Here is a 17,754-nt window from a genome sequence, read left to right on the forward strand (position 1 = left end):
TGCTTTTGTCTCCACTTCAAAGCCCCGCATGTACACATTGTTCCACGGGCATAATTTACGGTTGTCAGAGCCTGCAGTCTCGAATATTTCCAGTGAAGCTAGATAATTCTCTGAGCCTGTCAACAGTCCTGACAGTGTGTGCATCGCTGTTGACACCCCCCACCATCCAAACAAACACATGCCACAGAGAAAATAATTAATAGCACAGAAGGAGAAGGAGAAGCCTGCCCAGTTTATGGCGGAGACAGCTTTTAAGAGTGGAGACGCACCATCTTGATCTTGTAAAAGCAATTCAAATGTGCATAAAACATGAAAATACACTGTTTCTTTTCTTTTTTTTCCATCAGAGCACGTAGCCTGCAGATCATGAATTATGTTTGATATGGGGACTGCTGTGTCCACATGTTTTTATTTCGGATTCAGGCTGCCATTATTAGCATCAAGATGACGAGCAGAAGAAGATTCTTAATTGTTTTTCTGCAGATAGGCGATTATAAAGCTCACAGAGACAGTGGAGTGCCTGAGCTGAACAAGCTTCCTTTTAGACCCTCGCTGCCAAATACAGTGGTAAACTACTGCTCTAGTCTATTGAGCAGACTATTGGCACTATAGTCTGCTCTGTCAGTACAAATACTGCAGGCAGTAATCATCAGGTACAAGGTAAATCTAATTATATTCACCTTCTAAGTGGCTAATTTAATAGCTGCTGATTAATTGATTAGATTTGATATTGTGGCCCAATCACCATAATGACATGATTACTGTAAATTCTGATTATTGTGACGATGTGCACAGAGAGTAAAGCATGCTGTCAGTGTATCGTGTCAGCTCTCTCTCTCTCTCTGTGTTTGTGTCCAGCTGCCTCAGGCTCAGCAGGGTCAGACAGGCCCCGCATCGTCTCAGCCCAACCTGCTCCACATGCCCCACAGACAGAGTCCTCTCCACCAGGCCTCTTCTTCCTCCTCCACCTCCTCCTCTTCCTCGGCTCTCAGCGTGGGGCAGCTGGTCAGCAGTAAGTGTCCAACACAGCTCAGAGAAACACGGCGCTTTATAATGTGATTTATAACAAGAGGAATTACACAACTAGCGGAATGTAGCCATGGAAATATTTTTCTCTCATTCAATACAGTCGAGGTGGAAGGTTGTCGATCGCTGAAAGAGCAATGTGTTGTCATTATCCCCGGTGTTTCAGTCCACATAACACTGCAGATTTCTCCAATTCTCAGAGATGTTTTTATTTCAAGTTGAGGCATGCTATTATTTTCTTAAAGAATAAAAGTAACAACATTCCGTGTGGTAGTTCACATCTCAGCACTTTGTGACTTCCCTGCCATTTCTGTGGAAGTAAAACCCAACCATATTGATTAAAAGTGACTTTAAAAACAGCTACAGTTAACCAAAACTAAATTAAAATACTAACTAAACATTAGAACAAATGTACATACACAAAATATCTTGTGTTAGCCTTTTTATCAACACAGGGACCAGCGGCCCTCTCTGAGACTTCTACAAAGGTCTATATCAAATGCTTTGTGTGGTTGCATTACATTATTGCATCGTTCTATACCTACAATCTTTGTTTATTATATGTTTATTTAACTTTTTTTGCTCAATATAAGGCAATTTAAAGGAAATAAAAGTAGAAATAATATATTTAGATGTCAACAGAAATTAGTAAAACTGAGAGAAGATAAGGATGTCACAATGATAAAATGAAAAAAAGAAAAAAAAGAAAAAAATGCCTTCCCCTTAATGAAGTCAGCATCTAAGCGAAGGCAAGAACTAAAAAACAACCTTAAAATGCATAAATATGATTAAAAACAGGGAATAGTGCCATTATTGAACTATATATAAAAAAGTTAACCATAAGAGTTTGACTATGCTCTGAACTTGCAGTTTAACAAATACCAACCATAACGTACTGTAATACACAAAATCTCTGTCTGCAAACTGAGCAGCCTGATGTGGTAAACAGGTACATCTGAAGGTTCTCATCTATACTATACATCAATACTATGGCAGTACATTGCCTAGCAACACAACCTATGAACTACCTAACAACAGGCTAACATTACTCATTTTTAGCATTTATGCACATAAATACCTTATGAAAACATTGTAGGTTTTTCATTTTATGACAGTAAAATCAAAAAGAACTTCCTAACAATAGGCTAAAAACACAGGGCAAACAAAACCATAAAATGGGCGTGTACCAGTCGCAATAACACAAAACACTACAGCTACTGAAAACTGATCTAAAGCAGCATTTTTAAACAATCAAAACCAAACCAAAACAAGCAAATCCAACACAGAAACCAAAATTGAGAACCAAATTTAAAGCTGTGGATTAAAACATTTGGTGTTCTAGTTGGAATTTAAAGCAGCTGGATTTATGTAAGAATAACCAATAATAAAAAGATTTAACGATCAGGAGTTAACATAAGCTGGCACAAACTCAAACTTGGAAACTGTTGCAATCTAATATGAACAGAATAAATACATATAATAGAAAACGTCTTGAAGTGCACAGACATCACTATGGTTAGCTTTGAGTAAAGCCTTTTTTCTACATAACAAATAGTCCCTTTCAAATAAATAGAATCACTGAAAGAGATGTTACATTTAAATTTTTTTTTCCAATACTGCAGCATCAATGACAGAAATCTCAGAAACAAATATATTAAAACCAGAGAAAATAAAAACAAAATCTGCATTGCTGCATTAACTACATGTTTCTCCTTTTTTTCTAATTCTAATAAACAAACCTTTAGCATCTCTACTTCATATCTTCATTACTCTCAGTGTAGACAGCTTTTGACTGATCCCTGCCTGCTAGGATTGTTTTATTTTTTCCTTTACTGTCATTTCTTTGGTTTATTAGACAATCCAAACTGGCGTCTGTTATGTAAAATGAGCATAAGTTTCATTCTGCCAGCGCGTGGGCTTTGGCAGGGCCTTATAAATCACTGGTCCACAGCCTGTCAGCGTGCAGCTATTGCCTTTAAAAACTCTGTTTTATTCAGATAAATTTCATTTGTCAGAGTCGATTCTCTTAAGCTCCATGTAAACTCATTTCAAAGGCAGCTACAATGCCACTGAATCTAATTTAAAAAAAAGTCACCATTGATCAACTTGTTGTGGACTTTGTGTTTAGTTTATGTTTACTTGCAGCTCGGAAAATATCTTATGAGCACAAAAATCATAGCGGGCCACTTGTGTGGTAAATGAAATTAATGTTTTATGCCGAGTGCGAGCCATATCACTTCCTCTCAATATCACTTACAGCATTCATAGGCAAAGCAAAATCCCGTGACAGAATCAGAGCGACAGAAGATGAAATGCTATTGCATTCGCTGGCCTAAAACAAAGTGCCAGAAACAGATTGAAAACCTCTGGATTTCTGTTAATAGAACAACTAACGCCAGCAATATTTTTTATTGAGTTTGTTTTAATTTTTTTCATTTGGAGTGGAGGAGGACAGCTAAGCTACTGAAGCAGAAAAAAGTGCTCTCCTTAATATAATCTGGAAGAGAGTTAGGATTCATTTAAGCTAATGCAGGTGTGGATGCATATATTGCGATCAGACAGCTATTTGGAGGAGTAGGGATCATCGATCTCCTTCCAAATCCTAATTTGAAGTAAACATTATTGGGTTTTGTGAAAAAGAAACAGTTAATCAGAGTACTATAAAGCAGATACTGTAGATTCATCATAAGCAACAACAATAGCATTGTTTTTACAGCATATCCAAACAGCTGCTTCCAGAACAAAGATGCTTAAATAGCCTAAACCTTTATGCGATTGCAGAGGCCCGTGGGATCAAATCACGTGTTCGGATAAATATGATGTCTGATCATCAGGTTTGCCTGGTGTCCGCACTTTCACTTTTCTGAGTCATGTTTTCCAAAAATTGGGTTAGGGTTTCCTGTCCAAATTTCTACACTACAAACTTCGTCATCACTTATTAGCACTTCAAGTAAAAATAAAAGCATAAAAGAAGTATTTTTCTGCTAAACTGAAAGACAAACACTGGCACATAATAGCACGAGTCTAGCCTGTAATTTATGGAGGCAGGATTTTCTTCCTAATTTTCCTTTCAAGCAGATAAATTGATTGTTTTACTTGTTTTTGTCCTGTCGTAATTATTAAGAGTAAAAAGTGTATTACTGTTGTAAAGAAAAGTCAGCCTCCTTTTCTTTGTTTCAGTGCTTTTAAAATTGAACCTTTTGTCCACTAATCTGTCTGTTTTTGTGAGGCCTCTCATTACTGTGAGGTAAATGAGAAGGTCTTTAATTTTAAATCGTGTTTGGGTAAAGAAAAATATGGATCCGGCTGCCGCTAGTCTTTCAAACCGCTACGCAAATAGACTCCAGTGGGAATGATGGGAGGACGCTCATCACTGTGAAGATGATGGGAAGCTCCGAGTCCTCCGTGTGTTCACACGTATGGAGCACGGCGCATACGCTACACGTCACTTATGAGGCACAGCGAGATGGCAGGCCCATAGATTTTTGCTTAAATACGCTTGGAGGATTCCTTTAATAATTCATTGATAATGACCAAGATGAATAATTCAGAGGCACAAACTTTGCTTTAGTAAGCAGGATGCCAGGGCACCTGACATTGATGTACAACGTGAAATCACTTTTTATTAGCGGGGAAATTCTTCAGTGAAGTTTTCAAATGTGGAGCTTCACAAACAGCCTCTCTTTGTGTAAAAGCTGGGTGTCGTTTGTGAGCGAGGCTCGCCGCTGCTTTGTAGGCTTGAACTGTGTTGACTTGGGGGTCAGATGGGTGAAATAATTTCTTTATACATTCTTTAATGTTTTTCTGAGAAAGCCAGCTTCAGAATATATGTGTATTCATACAGAGAGCTATAGTAGCACAGCACCTATCTGTCTTTCCTTTGAATTAACAAGCCATGTGTCGTCTGTTTTTTGTCCATATGCTTTTATATGTGAGATTAAAGATTTACACTTGCCAAAGCCAAAGCCACAACATGCCTGTATTCAAACCTCAGATGAGTTTATTCTTCAAAACATCTCTCAGATATGTGTAGAGAGAAATAATAAGTTCTGACCCAGAGCAGGACTATTTTTTTTTAAAGTTGTTTAGAGGCATCATGATCGCATATGGCTGGATGTTTGCCTCATTCACTCTGAAAAATAAGGTGAGCAGAGGGCTAATAAAATGAGATGTGTGTGTTGTATTGTAGACCCGCAGACCGCCCCCAGCGAGGTGGACGGGGTCAACCTGGAGGAGATTCGTGAATTCGCCAAAGCATTCAAGATCCGCCGGCTGTCCCTGGGCCTGACACAGACTCAGGTGGGCCAGGCGCTCAGCGCAGCCGAGGGGCCGGCTTACAGCCAGTCTGCCATCTGCAGGTAAGGACAAACGCAGGGGGAAAAAATAAAAACAACTCAACTATTAATGTCTACCTGTATTTCTAATCAGTGAAAGCAGTGCAGCCTCAATGAGCTGTCGGGTGCTCTCATCCGTGTTTTAACAGGCATCGTTAACATATTAAAATACATAATTGGCTGACAAACGAAGCTCTCATGTCTCTACTTACACTCCTTCCCCTGACATGACAGCTGGCCGTCACTTATGCAAAATACATACACAAGTATTACACGGAGCACTTAAAGCATTTAATAATTACTAAGGCCCGGTGCTGTTCGCTCTGGCTGAACATGAGGGAGCTTGACGGCGATGATGTATTAATAAGACTGCCGTGTCTTACTGCTTCCACGAGGACAGTTTACTCATAAATGGGACATTATACATTCATGAGACTATCAGACAATCAGTGTTTCGTTCCTCCTGTTGTTCCACTTGACTAACGTTTTTGCATGCAGATACCAAATGAGCCACGTTTCCCTTTCGAGACAGAATAATTGGGCCACATGGTGTCCAAATATTGCTTTTAGAAGAGAACTAAACTGTGTAAAATAGAAAACAGTAGTATTTTAAGTGTCCAGATTATATATGGAAGTTAACACTAAATGGGTTTTGTTTTCCTCAAATCTAATCTTCTCCTGTTTTGCATCCATCTCTTTCAGTAAAAGTCCCTAATCTTGTTTCTGTATTAAATTTAATGTCCCTTCAAGTGCATGTGCATTTGCTGATGACCTGTACTGTTTATGTGACACGGCACTGCCACGCACCTTTAAAAATTTCATCACATCAACATCAAACAGCCGATAAAATGTGAAACACTACAGGAGCGGGGGTTTCTTATGAGGCCCGCACTAATGTTTAAAGTCGTCAAATCACACATGAAATATTTACAGCCAGACATAATTCAAATATTTATAACACACATTAAAAGCCATTAGCTTCAAAAATAAACACTCTGTGGGCTATTATTCATGCCGTTAAGACAATTTTTTTTGTTGTTTGTATGACACTGGACATGATGTCCTGATGTTTTAAGTAGTGGGGCTAACTTCACATGCTTTAGTTTAGTTAACATCAACATAGACATGAAGTTTGAGGAGGAAACGGGACGTCACAGTAGCTCTGGGGCTGCGGCTCCCAACGTAGACAGTGAACAGACACTGACAGATGCTTCCATCTTGTCTGCTTTCATTGCTCACAATGTTTCCAGGCACTTTATTAGTTTATCTAAACAGGCACAGGCTTTACATGAGGGTAACATCAAGCCAGGGATGTGCCTGAGTGGCCCCTTTTGGGAAAATACGCTAGATGAAAACTTAAAGTAAATAAAATCGCTATCTTTTGTTTTTATTACAGGGTTTAAGGTGGATATTTTGAATTGTTTCAAACTGCTGAGCTCAGGTTTAAAATATTTGATAGTTTAAACATATTTTTTTATCCAGATATGAACAAACATTTAATAAAAATAACAAGCTTAGGAAAGAAGAACACCAGTCATATATATAGTTTTATATGGCTCATATGATAGCTATAAACTAAATTCAGATTTCCGTAATGGTTCAACAAAAGTAGCTAAACATTTTAACATCAACATAATGCAGCCGTGCAAAAACTTGCCTTAACAACAACACAATCTAAATCAATCTAAACATGAGCAGTGTTAATCTTTGAATAATTATGATAGTAACTGACAAGATACATCATTTTGCAACAGTTTTGCATTTAGAGTTTAAAAGGAAACAAGAACACAAAGTCTGGACTTGTAATAAACCTGACGTAAAAATGAGAGTAGAGTGAGGCGAGCCTGATTGTATGTATGTCCCACTCAGATAGCTCTCTGTGGGTATTGAATGTAAACCCTGCAGCAAACTGAAACTCAGTCCAAACATACAGCATGTCTAAGCAGAGCTCCTTAGGTACTTTTAAGAAGAGCCAGAGAGGCTCGCTCCCTCGTGCTGATGCACTAGAGGAGGGGAGTGCATACCCCAGCTGAGCAGCTCTCAACTCATTTTAGTATCCGCGGTTCCTGTTGATCCATGAAATGTCCTGTCTCTGGTGACTCTTCATATTTACTAATGTATTCCCCTCAGTATGGAGCCCTCCTCTTTTTCCTGTGTTTAGGAGGAGGACGGGGTTATAAATAATACCGCCTGTCGACAAAGAGAAATGCACCAACGAGGTGTAGAAACAGAGAAAGTTCATGCATGCATGGGCATCTCGGCCTCTGTTTCCCTCGCTATTAAAAACCGTCTCTTTTTGCATTGTTTGCGCCACAGAGAGCAGTGCTTCAGTGTAGCTTTCTTTCAGAGTTATTTCACTGAAAAACATTTGAAGCCAACACTTTCTGTCCCTATTTATCCAATAATGTTTGGAAATGATGCCTTTAAGAGTTGATGTTGTTAGTACTAAATCATCTGTAGACCTTATTTATTGAGTATGTAGTTAAATTTAAGGTTAACTATAAACATAACCACAGCATCTCTGGTTTGAGACTAAATTTTGGTATGTTTCATCTTGCTACTTAAATTTTTGCTGCTTACTGTAATTTGCTATCAAATAAAAGCAAAAATCCTGAGTTAATCCAGAGAATGCTCAAATCACCAGTGCTCATGAAAAGAAAAATGGAAAGAGGTTAAAAAAAAAAAAAAAAGTCAAAGATTTGTATTATCCCGTACCAGAGAAATAAAAATATTGAAATCAAACATCCTGATTTTCTCCTTAAATAAAAACTGCTGATACTGTAAATGGACATTTATTAAGAAACATGTTAAAAGTGTCGTGTCCGTGACTTTCTTTCTTGTCAAAATGAGAAATAGCCAGAAAACAGCAATGCAACTTTGATGGTACGGTTATCCTTTGTAGGTTTTTAGACTAAAAAATATTTGAAAACAACAATTACATCCCTGTTATGTTCCCATAATATTTGGGAATAAGGCCTTTAAGAGTAACTGTTATTAGAACCGAATCATTTGTAGAGTGTGTCGTTAACTTTCATTTTTGAAAAACAGCGTCTCTGGATTGAGACCGATTGTTATGTCTCATCTCGCTACCTAAATTTCTGCCACTTTCCATAACCTGCTATTAAAAAAAATATGACATAATCTGGAGAAATAAATGGAAATTACCATGCTAATATCACTAGTGGTCAAGCAACTGCTCATGCCGGTGTACTGTAATTGGACACTTGTTGGAAACTTATTAAAACTGCCACATCTGCCGTTTCTTCTCATGTTTTTTTGACAGAATGACAAATAGCCAGAAAACATTGTCACTTCAGCTTTGTTGATCAAGTTCTTATGTCCAAATGAGATCTTTGGCAAATATTAGCTGCTGTGGTTTCTTTTATTAGTGACATGTACATATTCGTACGATCAACTTTGTAATGATTACAAAACAGAAACTGTTGTAAGGCTCCCAAAGTCCACAGTCATGGAAGTACCTATTAATAGTGTCTTTAATTAATAGGCAAATGTGCTGTTAGTTTAATAACAGATTTTCCAAACTCTGTCATGTCTTTCATATCGAATACCTACCTCAAACTGCACTGTTGTTATTCAGCTCCATACAGGAAAAAAAGCAGTGAACACACTGATATTTGGGCTGTTGCCATTCAAACTCCTGAACAAAATGACATGATTTGAAGCTTTTGAATTATAAATTGTTGTTCTTCCATTCTTAGTAAACCTCAACTAATTCAGACTTCATATCATGTCCAAACTGCACCCGACAGTCGCTGAGCTGCCAGCTAGCATTGCTTTTTAAAACTGCCTTCCTCTCGTCTTACTTCCTGTGACTTGAGAAATGCAGACTCTATCTGACGGCTGAATTATGAGTAAAGTTGCAGGGACTTGTAAATGTATTCTTATTAAATATAAAATGAGAGGTTGTTAGAAGATGAAAGAAAGGTTAAAAATGTATTAAATGTACATTTTGATGAATAATTCAAGCTCTTTTTGTAAATAAATGATGGTGCCATATTTAACTGCATGCATAAGTGGATTTTTGGGGGGAAGGTGGGGTGAGCCGAAGAATTTGGATAGTTGGGTTTTTTTGTGATTTTGGTTCATGAGAAATTTTAAAAGAGCAAATATTTCGATTGCTAGCCATTGGCGATATCTCCTTGTTCCACTATTGCCAGTTTGGGACAGAGAACCAGAGCCTCGTCCAGAAAATTAACACATCACTGGCAAAGCATCGCCTCGAGCTGCTGCAGCTCAGGTGTGTCCAGGTGCAGGATGCAGTTTGTTCACCTGGATGTTAGTCTCAGTCCCTGTGGCATTCTGGTTGAGGAGACTTAAAGGCAGGCAGCTTATCCCTTGTTCTGGCAGGGCACCTAAGTAAGATTGTTTTTTCTCAATTCTCCCCAGACACACCATCCTGAGAAGCCACTTTTTCCTACCACAGGAAGCCCAAGAGAACACTATAGGTAACAGTCTTACAGGCAAACTGAACCCTGGCCTTTTATATCCTGCCAGGTTTGAGAAGTTGGACATCACCCCTAAAAGCGCCCAGAAGATTAAGCCCGTTCTGGAGCGCTGGATGGCCGAGGCTGAAGCCCGCCACCGATCCGGCATGCAGAACCTGACTGAGTTTATCGGCAGCGAACCTTCGAAAAAACGCAAGCGGAGGACCTCTTTCACCCCACAGGCGCTCGAGATCCTCAACAGCCACTTTGAGAAGAACACGCACCCCTCCGGACAGGAAATGACAGAAATAGCGGAGAAACTGAACTATGACAGGGAGGTGGTGCGTGTCTGGTTCTGCAACAAGAGGCAAGCCTTGAAAAACACAATAAAGCGTTTGAAACAGCCCGACCTCGGCGCTGCCGCACCAATGGACCCTCTCACTGATTCTCTAGAGGAGCTCCCGAAATGAACGAGCTCTCTGACCAAACAGTGGAGTGGAAAAGTGGCAGCCATTAAAAACAACAAAGGGTGGATGAACTCCTCTCGAAATGAGAACTGACAAAATGTTGCCCAAGTCACCCGGATGGACAGTCATGAGTTTGCAAACGAAAAACTATGTGTTGTCAGTGTGATTACCACAGTTATGTAAATTACCTTGGCGAAACCAAAAACATGAAAAAAGAGATTAATATCTGAGAATTATGTAAAAAACATACGGTGTGCTGTTTCAAAGAGTTTTTAGATTCTGGCCTTACAGACCAGACTGTCGCCCAAATTTTGGTTCCCACCAGGAGGGATTTAGTAGAGAGATCATACCAAATCGAAACACTATTTACCAAAGTCTGTTGCATCTGAATAATTTTGTAATGTAAATGTGCTCTAAATTTTTACATTTGTACTGGCAGAATCTAAGCTATATCTGTGAGGTTGAGTATACATTTTATCTTTGTCTCGCTTACTTTTTTCTTCATTGTTTGTATGTAAATATTTAAAAAAGGGAAAAAAAGAAAAATGCTGTCTTCAAATTGAAATCACGCTGATTAAAAAAAAATCTCTTTTGGACATAAAAAAAATTAACCTTTGCTGTTAAACAATTGCATAATAATGTTGTTTGCCTCCAACTTGTGTTTCATCTGCAAATATTTTCAGTCACAGTGTAACTTTGTACAACTTTTACAGGTATTTATTAATAAGTTAATGAGATGGATTCACAGGATGGACAAAAGAAACTAAGAAACTATGGACTGTCACATGATAACTATGACGATGATGATGAGAGGTTTCGGTGTCTGTCAAGTCTACTGCAGCTTTGTTTCGAGCTACTGTGTCATTCTATTGCCAAAGCCTGATAGCCAAAGAACACACACAACTTCAGCTCAAGGACTGGGGGAAGATTTTACCTTTTTATTTATCTGTTCCCACGACTTTCTCTCCCCTTTTTCTAAAGTGTTTTATTCTGTGGGTCAAGTTGAACGAAACAACAACAAAAAAAAAGTCAAAACTGTCATGTCAAACAGCTCCAAAAAGTGTCTGCCGTGATGAAAATGTATTTTCTTTTTGAGCCGATTTGCTACTGCATGCTTCAAATCGCACCACATGATAAGATAGTGTATATGAATTTCACCAGAAAGGCCAAAATTAACATTAAAAATATGAATTTTCATAGTTATTTTACATGAAACGTGCCCATAAATGAACCAAACATGTGGTTGAAGCATTTTTGTTGCCACTGACCAAACATCAGTGTGTTCTTTTGCAAAGATAAATTGCTCTTTTTCCACTGTATTTTGCTTTCCTTTCAACTAAGTCAATGTCATGCTCATAAAATCAAAAAAGAAAAAAAAAATACACCATCCTTTATCTTACACCTTTTAATTTAAGAGGTTAACTTGAAGTGTTCAATTTCAGTCCACTGATTTTTTGAGTAATTCACACTCCATTCCTGCGCGTGCTTACTTTGTCAGAAACGTCAATAATCCAGGAAAAAAGAAAAGAGAAAGAAAACCCTCTTAAACCGTCACTGCAAATATTTGACTCCTGCAAAAATCCTCATATGAAAAAATAGGTGAATGCTGAGAATAAGTGTCACATGTCAGAGTGAGTGAACTTAATTTGAAGTGAGGTGAAATTTGATGCAATTTATTCAGAATCATGTGTCTGCTCGATATATGTCCTTTCATGTCACATTGGTTATCTCAGTTTTTCACTCCTTTTTGTGAACTGCCAGGTTCTTCTACGCTGCCTGGAAAACACACACACACACCCACTGTAAATGGTAGAAAAACACTTGAAAAAGCTTTACATGTCTGTGTTTTTAAAGAAATCACTGAGGTTGTCTTGGAAAGGCAGAAAAGGCAATCGCAAACTGTGGAGAATTTCACTAAATTTTCATCTGCACATCCACAGCAGCTCCTGCTGTACTTCTTTTCACAGATGTTTGTTTTGTTTTTCGTTTCAATGCATTCACACTTACAGATTTTGTGCATTTTTATTTTGCTTCTAGAAGAAGAAAAAACACTTAACTTCAGGCAAACCTTTGGCCAAGAAATAAACCTCTGCACAGATGTTAGAAAGCAGCAGTGGATCCGTTGTGACGCTTAACAATAAAAGCTGTAACCAAAACCAAAAACAAAAAATAAAGGACGACACAGAAAGGAGTCATGCCTTTGCTCAACTTTTCAATGCTGGACCAAAGCTCTATAGTTATGCACATTGTACAGAGAAATAGATTCATGATGTTGACAATCTTTAAAATCTGAGAAGAAAAGGATTGAAGAGTAGAATTGTACATTAGTTCATCCAAGGTTTACCTCAGTACTGTTCTTGTGAGAATCATAAAAATGCCATACAAGCATCCGCGGGTCAGTAGAAAAGATGAAAAAGATGACAACTCTGCACTGTGTGTGTCCATGTTCACCTTCAATGGGAAGGAGAGGCTTGTGGGTTTTCTTTTTATTACGTGACACATGATTGTTTTATTTTTGTGAAGTGGTCTCCTGAGCCACATGTGAGTCATCCCTTTTATATTGTTGTAGTATTATTTCTTTTTTTTGTGCCATACGTTCACCTCTCAGTTTCCACAGCTCTGTAGACCTACATAGAGGGAAAAGGAGATTACAGTAATGTTGCTCTTAGCTCAATTAGGATTATTTGTTTACCACCCTTAAATACATTTGTGAAATTTTACTAACACAGACAAACTGGCTTGAAATTTTGTTCATAGTCAAAGAACTAGAAACCAAAGCTGAAGAGCCTGCAGAGGTTGATTTATTTTATTTTAGTTTTTATATATAGACTGAAAACTGTAATCTATAGAGCAATATCTGTTTGGTCAGTTAAGCAGCACTTTGTGTATTTCTAAAAAACAAAAATTTAAAAAAAAAAGAAGCTTCAAGTCTGTCACATTGATTTGTACCATAATTAGTAATAAACAATTGTTTGACATGACTTTTGTGTTTGTGTGTTATGATAGAATCTGTTATTTAAGGTCAGAACACAGTATCAACAGAACGATGGGAACCCGTGATTGTTTTAGCTAATATAGATATGCTTTAAAAATGTATCATTTCTATGAAACGACGTCCAAAATAGCCACTAGAAATATGATTGGCAGGAACTGACATTGCTAATGTGCTCAATTAATTCATAAAAATGTATTCGTGCCACACTCTAACTTATCTACATCACATTTTGACCAAAGTCGTTAGTAAGAGAAAACTCATCTGTTGAGATGATGATGCTCGCTCTGTTTGCACACAGATCACAGAGCAGTGAAAGTAGAGCTAGTGGCAGTTTGCCTAGCATGCTGGTCTCTCATCAGTTTCCAATCAAATACAAGAGGTTTATCCACCATGCATATGTGCAAACAAGCCTCTCAGCTTGAATAGCTCAAGCCTTTTTTTAACAGGACTCAGACAATAACCTAAGATTTCTGTTGTTAGATGTCAAGCAGAGTCAATCCTGCTTCCAGAGACCACAGGCAACAGCAGCCACAAGATGACACCCAATAAGCACTATAACAGAACAATGTTTGAGAACAAAGGAGAGAGAACATGTTCACAGTGGTAAAATTGTCTACTTTTAGATTTCACTAGGCAAGCGCCTTGCTTGCCCCAATGGAAATTGCACTGATGTTTCTAAAATGTGCCATTCTGACTAGAGAAATGTTTTCAATTTCACAAAACAGCTATCCGACACACAATTATGTGCAAACCCTGCCTGTAATAAATCTGTAGACAGAAGGCTGAGCATGAGCCTGAAAATTATGCTCAGGGGGTTTTTTTATGGGAATTTTCTTTTGTATACATACTGTAATTTCCTGTCATCACCTGTTTTGTTCTTGGTCTCCCCCTGTGCCATACCATTAAAAAAACACCCTGGAAGTCCCCCTGGATATTTTTTTTTTTATGATGTAGAAAAAAAAGTTCACCTAACCTGACGGTAACTAGCTTAGTAATGCTGATTATGCCAGCTCTAAATAATGCATTATATTTAAATTGGCTGGGGGTATTAAAATAGAAATAGGACAGAAGATTTTTTTCATTATAAATTTAAATGTACAATATTGAAGTTTAATGCATTATTTAGTTCAGTCTAGGCAAGTAAGTGTTTTATTACACATTACTACAAAACATACCACTTTATTTAAAAGCACTTTAAAAACCAACAACAAGACTGTTCAAAGAGCTATACAATGAAACCAAACATTAAGGACAAACACAGGCCAAGATAAAAGATATGGGAAGAAGTTAAATAAAAGAGTACATAAAAACTGAATTAAATTCACAGTCAGGACTGGGTCAAAAGTGAGGAAGTAATTTTTTTTTATAACTTTATTTAATACACTATTATATCTACATGGCAGAAACTCAGTTCATTTAGGCATGTAAAAACTGTAAATAAGACCTGCTGAAGTTCACACTGTGTATCAGAAATGTTCAGGGGATGAAAGGTGATTTAAGCGACTTGGTTGTTGGTGCTGGCCGCTCTGACTATTTCAGAAACTGCTGATCTACTTCCCACACAACCATCTCAGGGTTTAAAGAGGATGGTATAAGAGAAAATATCCAGTGAGTGTAGGTTCTCTGGGCAAAAACGTTTCATTGACATCACAGGTCAATTTCAGTTTCACAACCTTAAAACAGCTGCTAAATTATCCACAGTAGGGGGGGGGCTGGAGCCTATCCCAGCTACCATAGGGCGAGAGGCAGGGTACACCCTGAACAGGTCGCCAGTCTGTCGCAGGGCTAACACAGAGAGAAAGACAACCATTTGCACTCACATTCACACCTACGGGCATTTTAGAATCACCAGCTAACCTAACCCCACTTACTGCATGTCTTTTGGACTGTACCAGGAGAAAACCCACGCAAAGACATGCAAAGTCCACATAAAACAGCTCAGGCCTGATAGTGGAATTAAATTCAGGACCTTCTTGCTGCGAGGCAACAGTATTAACCACCGTGCCACTGTGCTGCTCTGCTGCTAAATTAAAAATTCTAGCTAACCTCCAGCTAACGGCAACTAGCATAGGCGAGTAGCAGTTATAAGCCACATTAGCTTATGTCTCTAGTGCAATTTATGCAGTTTAGATTGATTTTTGCCTATTTATTTCCCTGTTGGTAAACCTGTTTGTTATTGTACCTCTTTTAATTGAAATTAGGTCATTATGGAGAAAAAACATAACAAGCTAGCAGAGGGTAGTAACATCAGCGACCATCTTGGCTTTGTAACTACAGTTTGCTCTAATTTTACACAAAATATTTCAACGATACTAATCATTGACAGTAAATACTCTGAATAAATGTAATCATGTTGAAACTAATTTTTTTTGTTACACTGCATTTTCTCCTGGATACCGTTGAGCTCGTATTTTGTGTTTCAGGGTGCAAGGTCCTGTCGAGTTCAAAGTTTTGAGCAACATACAAATATTTTTTTTAAAAACATGATTCTCTGATTCTCCTTTCATCTTTTCAGAGTCGGAGTTATTGAGAGTGCCAAATAAAATCAAACTTGTCCTGACTCTCTCTCTTTGGGAGGTCATGGTCAAGTGCATCTTGAATCACCCCGAACAAACTTCCACATCAGAGGTGATGCAGAGTTATTTGACCCGTTTGACCTATTGTTAATGGAAGGGTGGATGAATGGATGTAACTGGCCATTTAAAGTGTTTTGATGAGAGAAGATGCTGTAAAAAAAGAGTTGTGTATTTTAATGCTTCCCTCTTTATTTACATTTGCTTGGGGTCACCAGAGAAGAATACGTGTCAGGTTTGCTTCTCATCAAAGCTTCATGTGTTCGCCTCACCAAATAACAACAAGACAAGTGTAAAGAAGGAGAAATATATAAATAAACAGGGAGAAAGCCTTTTGAAACTAAACTCAAAAGTTTGGTACAGCTTCCCTGTCCATGATGCCTTTGAAAAATGGGCAGGCTGCTGAAAAGAAAGTAGTAAATAAATAAATAATAATAATAAAAAGCACAGACAACATAAATTATTAACATTAGACTGAAAACTGATGTTCAAGATGCTTTTTCGTCTTCCTTTCAGCCCTCTCTCTCACTCCCTCTCCGCCCTTCATTTCAAAACGCTGGATGTATTTTTGAGTAGCGATGGCTGAGGTGTACGCAGCTCGAGCGAGTTATTTGATATTCTTTTGTTTTCCATCCGCGCCATTTTCATTGTCTTTGCCATTAACAATGTAATTGTGCAGATGCAGCTCCTGACCCATATCTGTTTTCTTGAGCTGTTTGTATTCTGCTGCTGATAAAAGTTTACTTTCCATCCTCTCTCTGCAGCAGCGCCGCACGGCTTTTGATTGAAGTCTAACGGCTCAGTTAAAAGGAGCTCTCATCATATATTATGGAGTAAATGTCGAGCTTTTTATCAGTCATGAATCAGTCGTGAATAGGGTATGAATGTGTCACGCTGACAAGTTTTGTTCTTATTTGTGCACAATTTTTAAGTTTTAACCACTTAAATCTTGTTGAATCAAGAACGCTGAATCCTATTGCTAAAGCCTGTCTGTTGTTGATGCTCTTCATACTTTTTGTAAAGGGAATCAAACTATGTTGAGACATCATAAACATTTGAAAGTGTTTTTTTATTAGCTGATCAAAGGAATGTATACAAAGGAATCTCCTCACACTCACAAAACTGCTCAAAAAATGATATGAATGTACTTAGAGCACCTTTATTAATGCTCTTTCAGTTTCAGCTTAGGATACTGTATGTCAGAATAAGACAAAACAGAAGATAAAAGTACAAAGAAAACAGCAAAATCAAAGGTTAAAATGTACAAAGCTGATCATCTTCATAAAACAACCTCTTCTTCTACACTTGCCAGCCACTTTTACCTTTTACAACTGGTCATTTACGTAAATGTTTAATCAGCCAGTCACATGGCAGCAGTTAAATGCATTTAGGCATGTGGACATGATCAAGATAACTTGCTAAATTTCAAACTGAGCAGAAAGGGAAGGAAAGGTCATTTAAATGCTTTTGAATGTGATGTGCTCCAGTGAAAATATCCAGTGAGTTGCATCTCTCTGGATAAAGATGCCTTGTTGATGTCAGAGGAGAAGAGGTCAAACTGCTTCAAGCTGATAGGTTGGTAAGTCAAATAACCACTCGTTGTAACCAGAGTAACAAATAGTTATTTGAGTTTGTTACAAAAGTAACAAGTGGCATCTGGTGTGGTCTTCTGCAGCAGCAGCAGAACACCACACCAGATGCCACTCCAGTTAGCTAAGAACAGGAAACTGAGGTTACAATTCATTTGGCTCGCCAGACTGGAGAGTAACACATTGGAAAATCTATCCTGGTCTGATGAATCTTGATTTCTGCTGCCACATTCAGATGGTAGAGTCAGAATTTAGTCTAAATATGAAAGCATGAATGCATCCTGCTTTATATCATCGGTGTAGGGGATATTTTCTTAGCACCAAC

At 38.1% G+C, this 17,754-nt stretch overlaps 1 protein-coding gene across 6 annotated transcripts in view; it reads left to right on the forward strand.

The window, feature by feature from the left end:
* LOC116335944 (POU domain, class 6, transcription factor 2) overlaps positions 1-13,177 on the forward strand; it is a 49,213-nt gene extending 36,036 nt beyond the window's left edge. For 5 of the 6 annotated variants that reach the window (XM_039617574.1, XM_039617579.1, XM_039617576.1 and 2 more), the window contains exons 5-7: positions 859-1,012; positions 5,216-5,384; positions 9,768-13,177. In XM_039617574.1, the coding sequence (XP_039473508.1) occupies positions 859-1,012; positions 5,216-5,384; positions 9,768-10,275 (831 nt within the window). In that variant the 3' untranslated portion in view covers positions 10,276-13,177. The remainder of the gene's footprint in view (positions 1-858; positions 1,013-5,215; positions 5,385-9,767) is intronic. The other variant, XM_039617575.1, reaches the window with a different exon arrangement.
* Positions 13,178-17,754: the final 4,577 nt, after the last annotated feature.

The sequence above is a fragment of the Oreochromis aureus genome, linkage group 9 (assembly GCF_013358895.1).
Source record: "Oreochromis aureus strain Israel breed Guangdong linkage group 9, ZZ_aureus, whole genome shotgun sequence".
Taxonomy (NCBI): domain Eukaryota; kingdom Metazoa; phylum Chordata; class Actinopteri; order Cichliformes; family Cichlidae; genus Oreochromis; species Oreochromis aureus.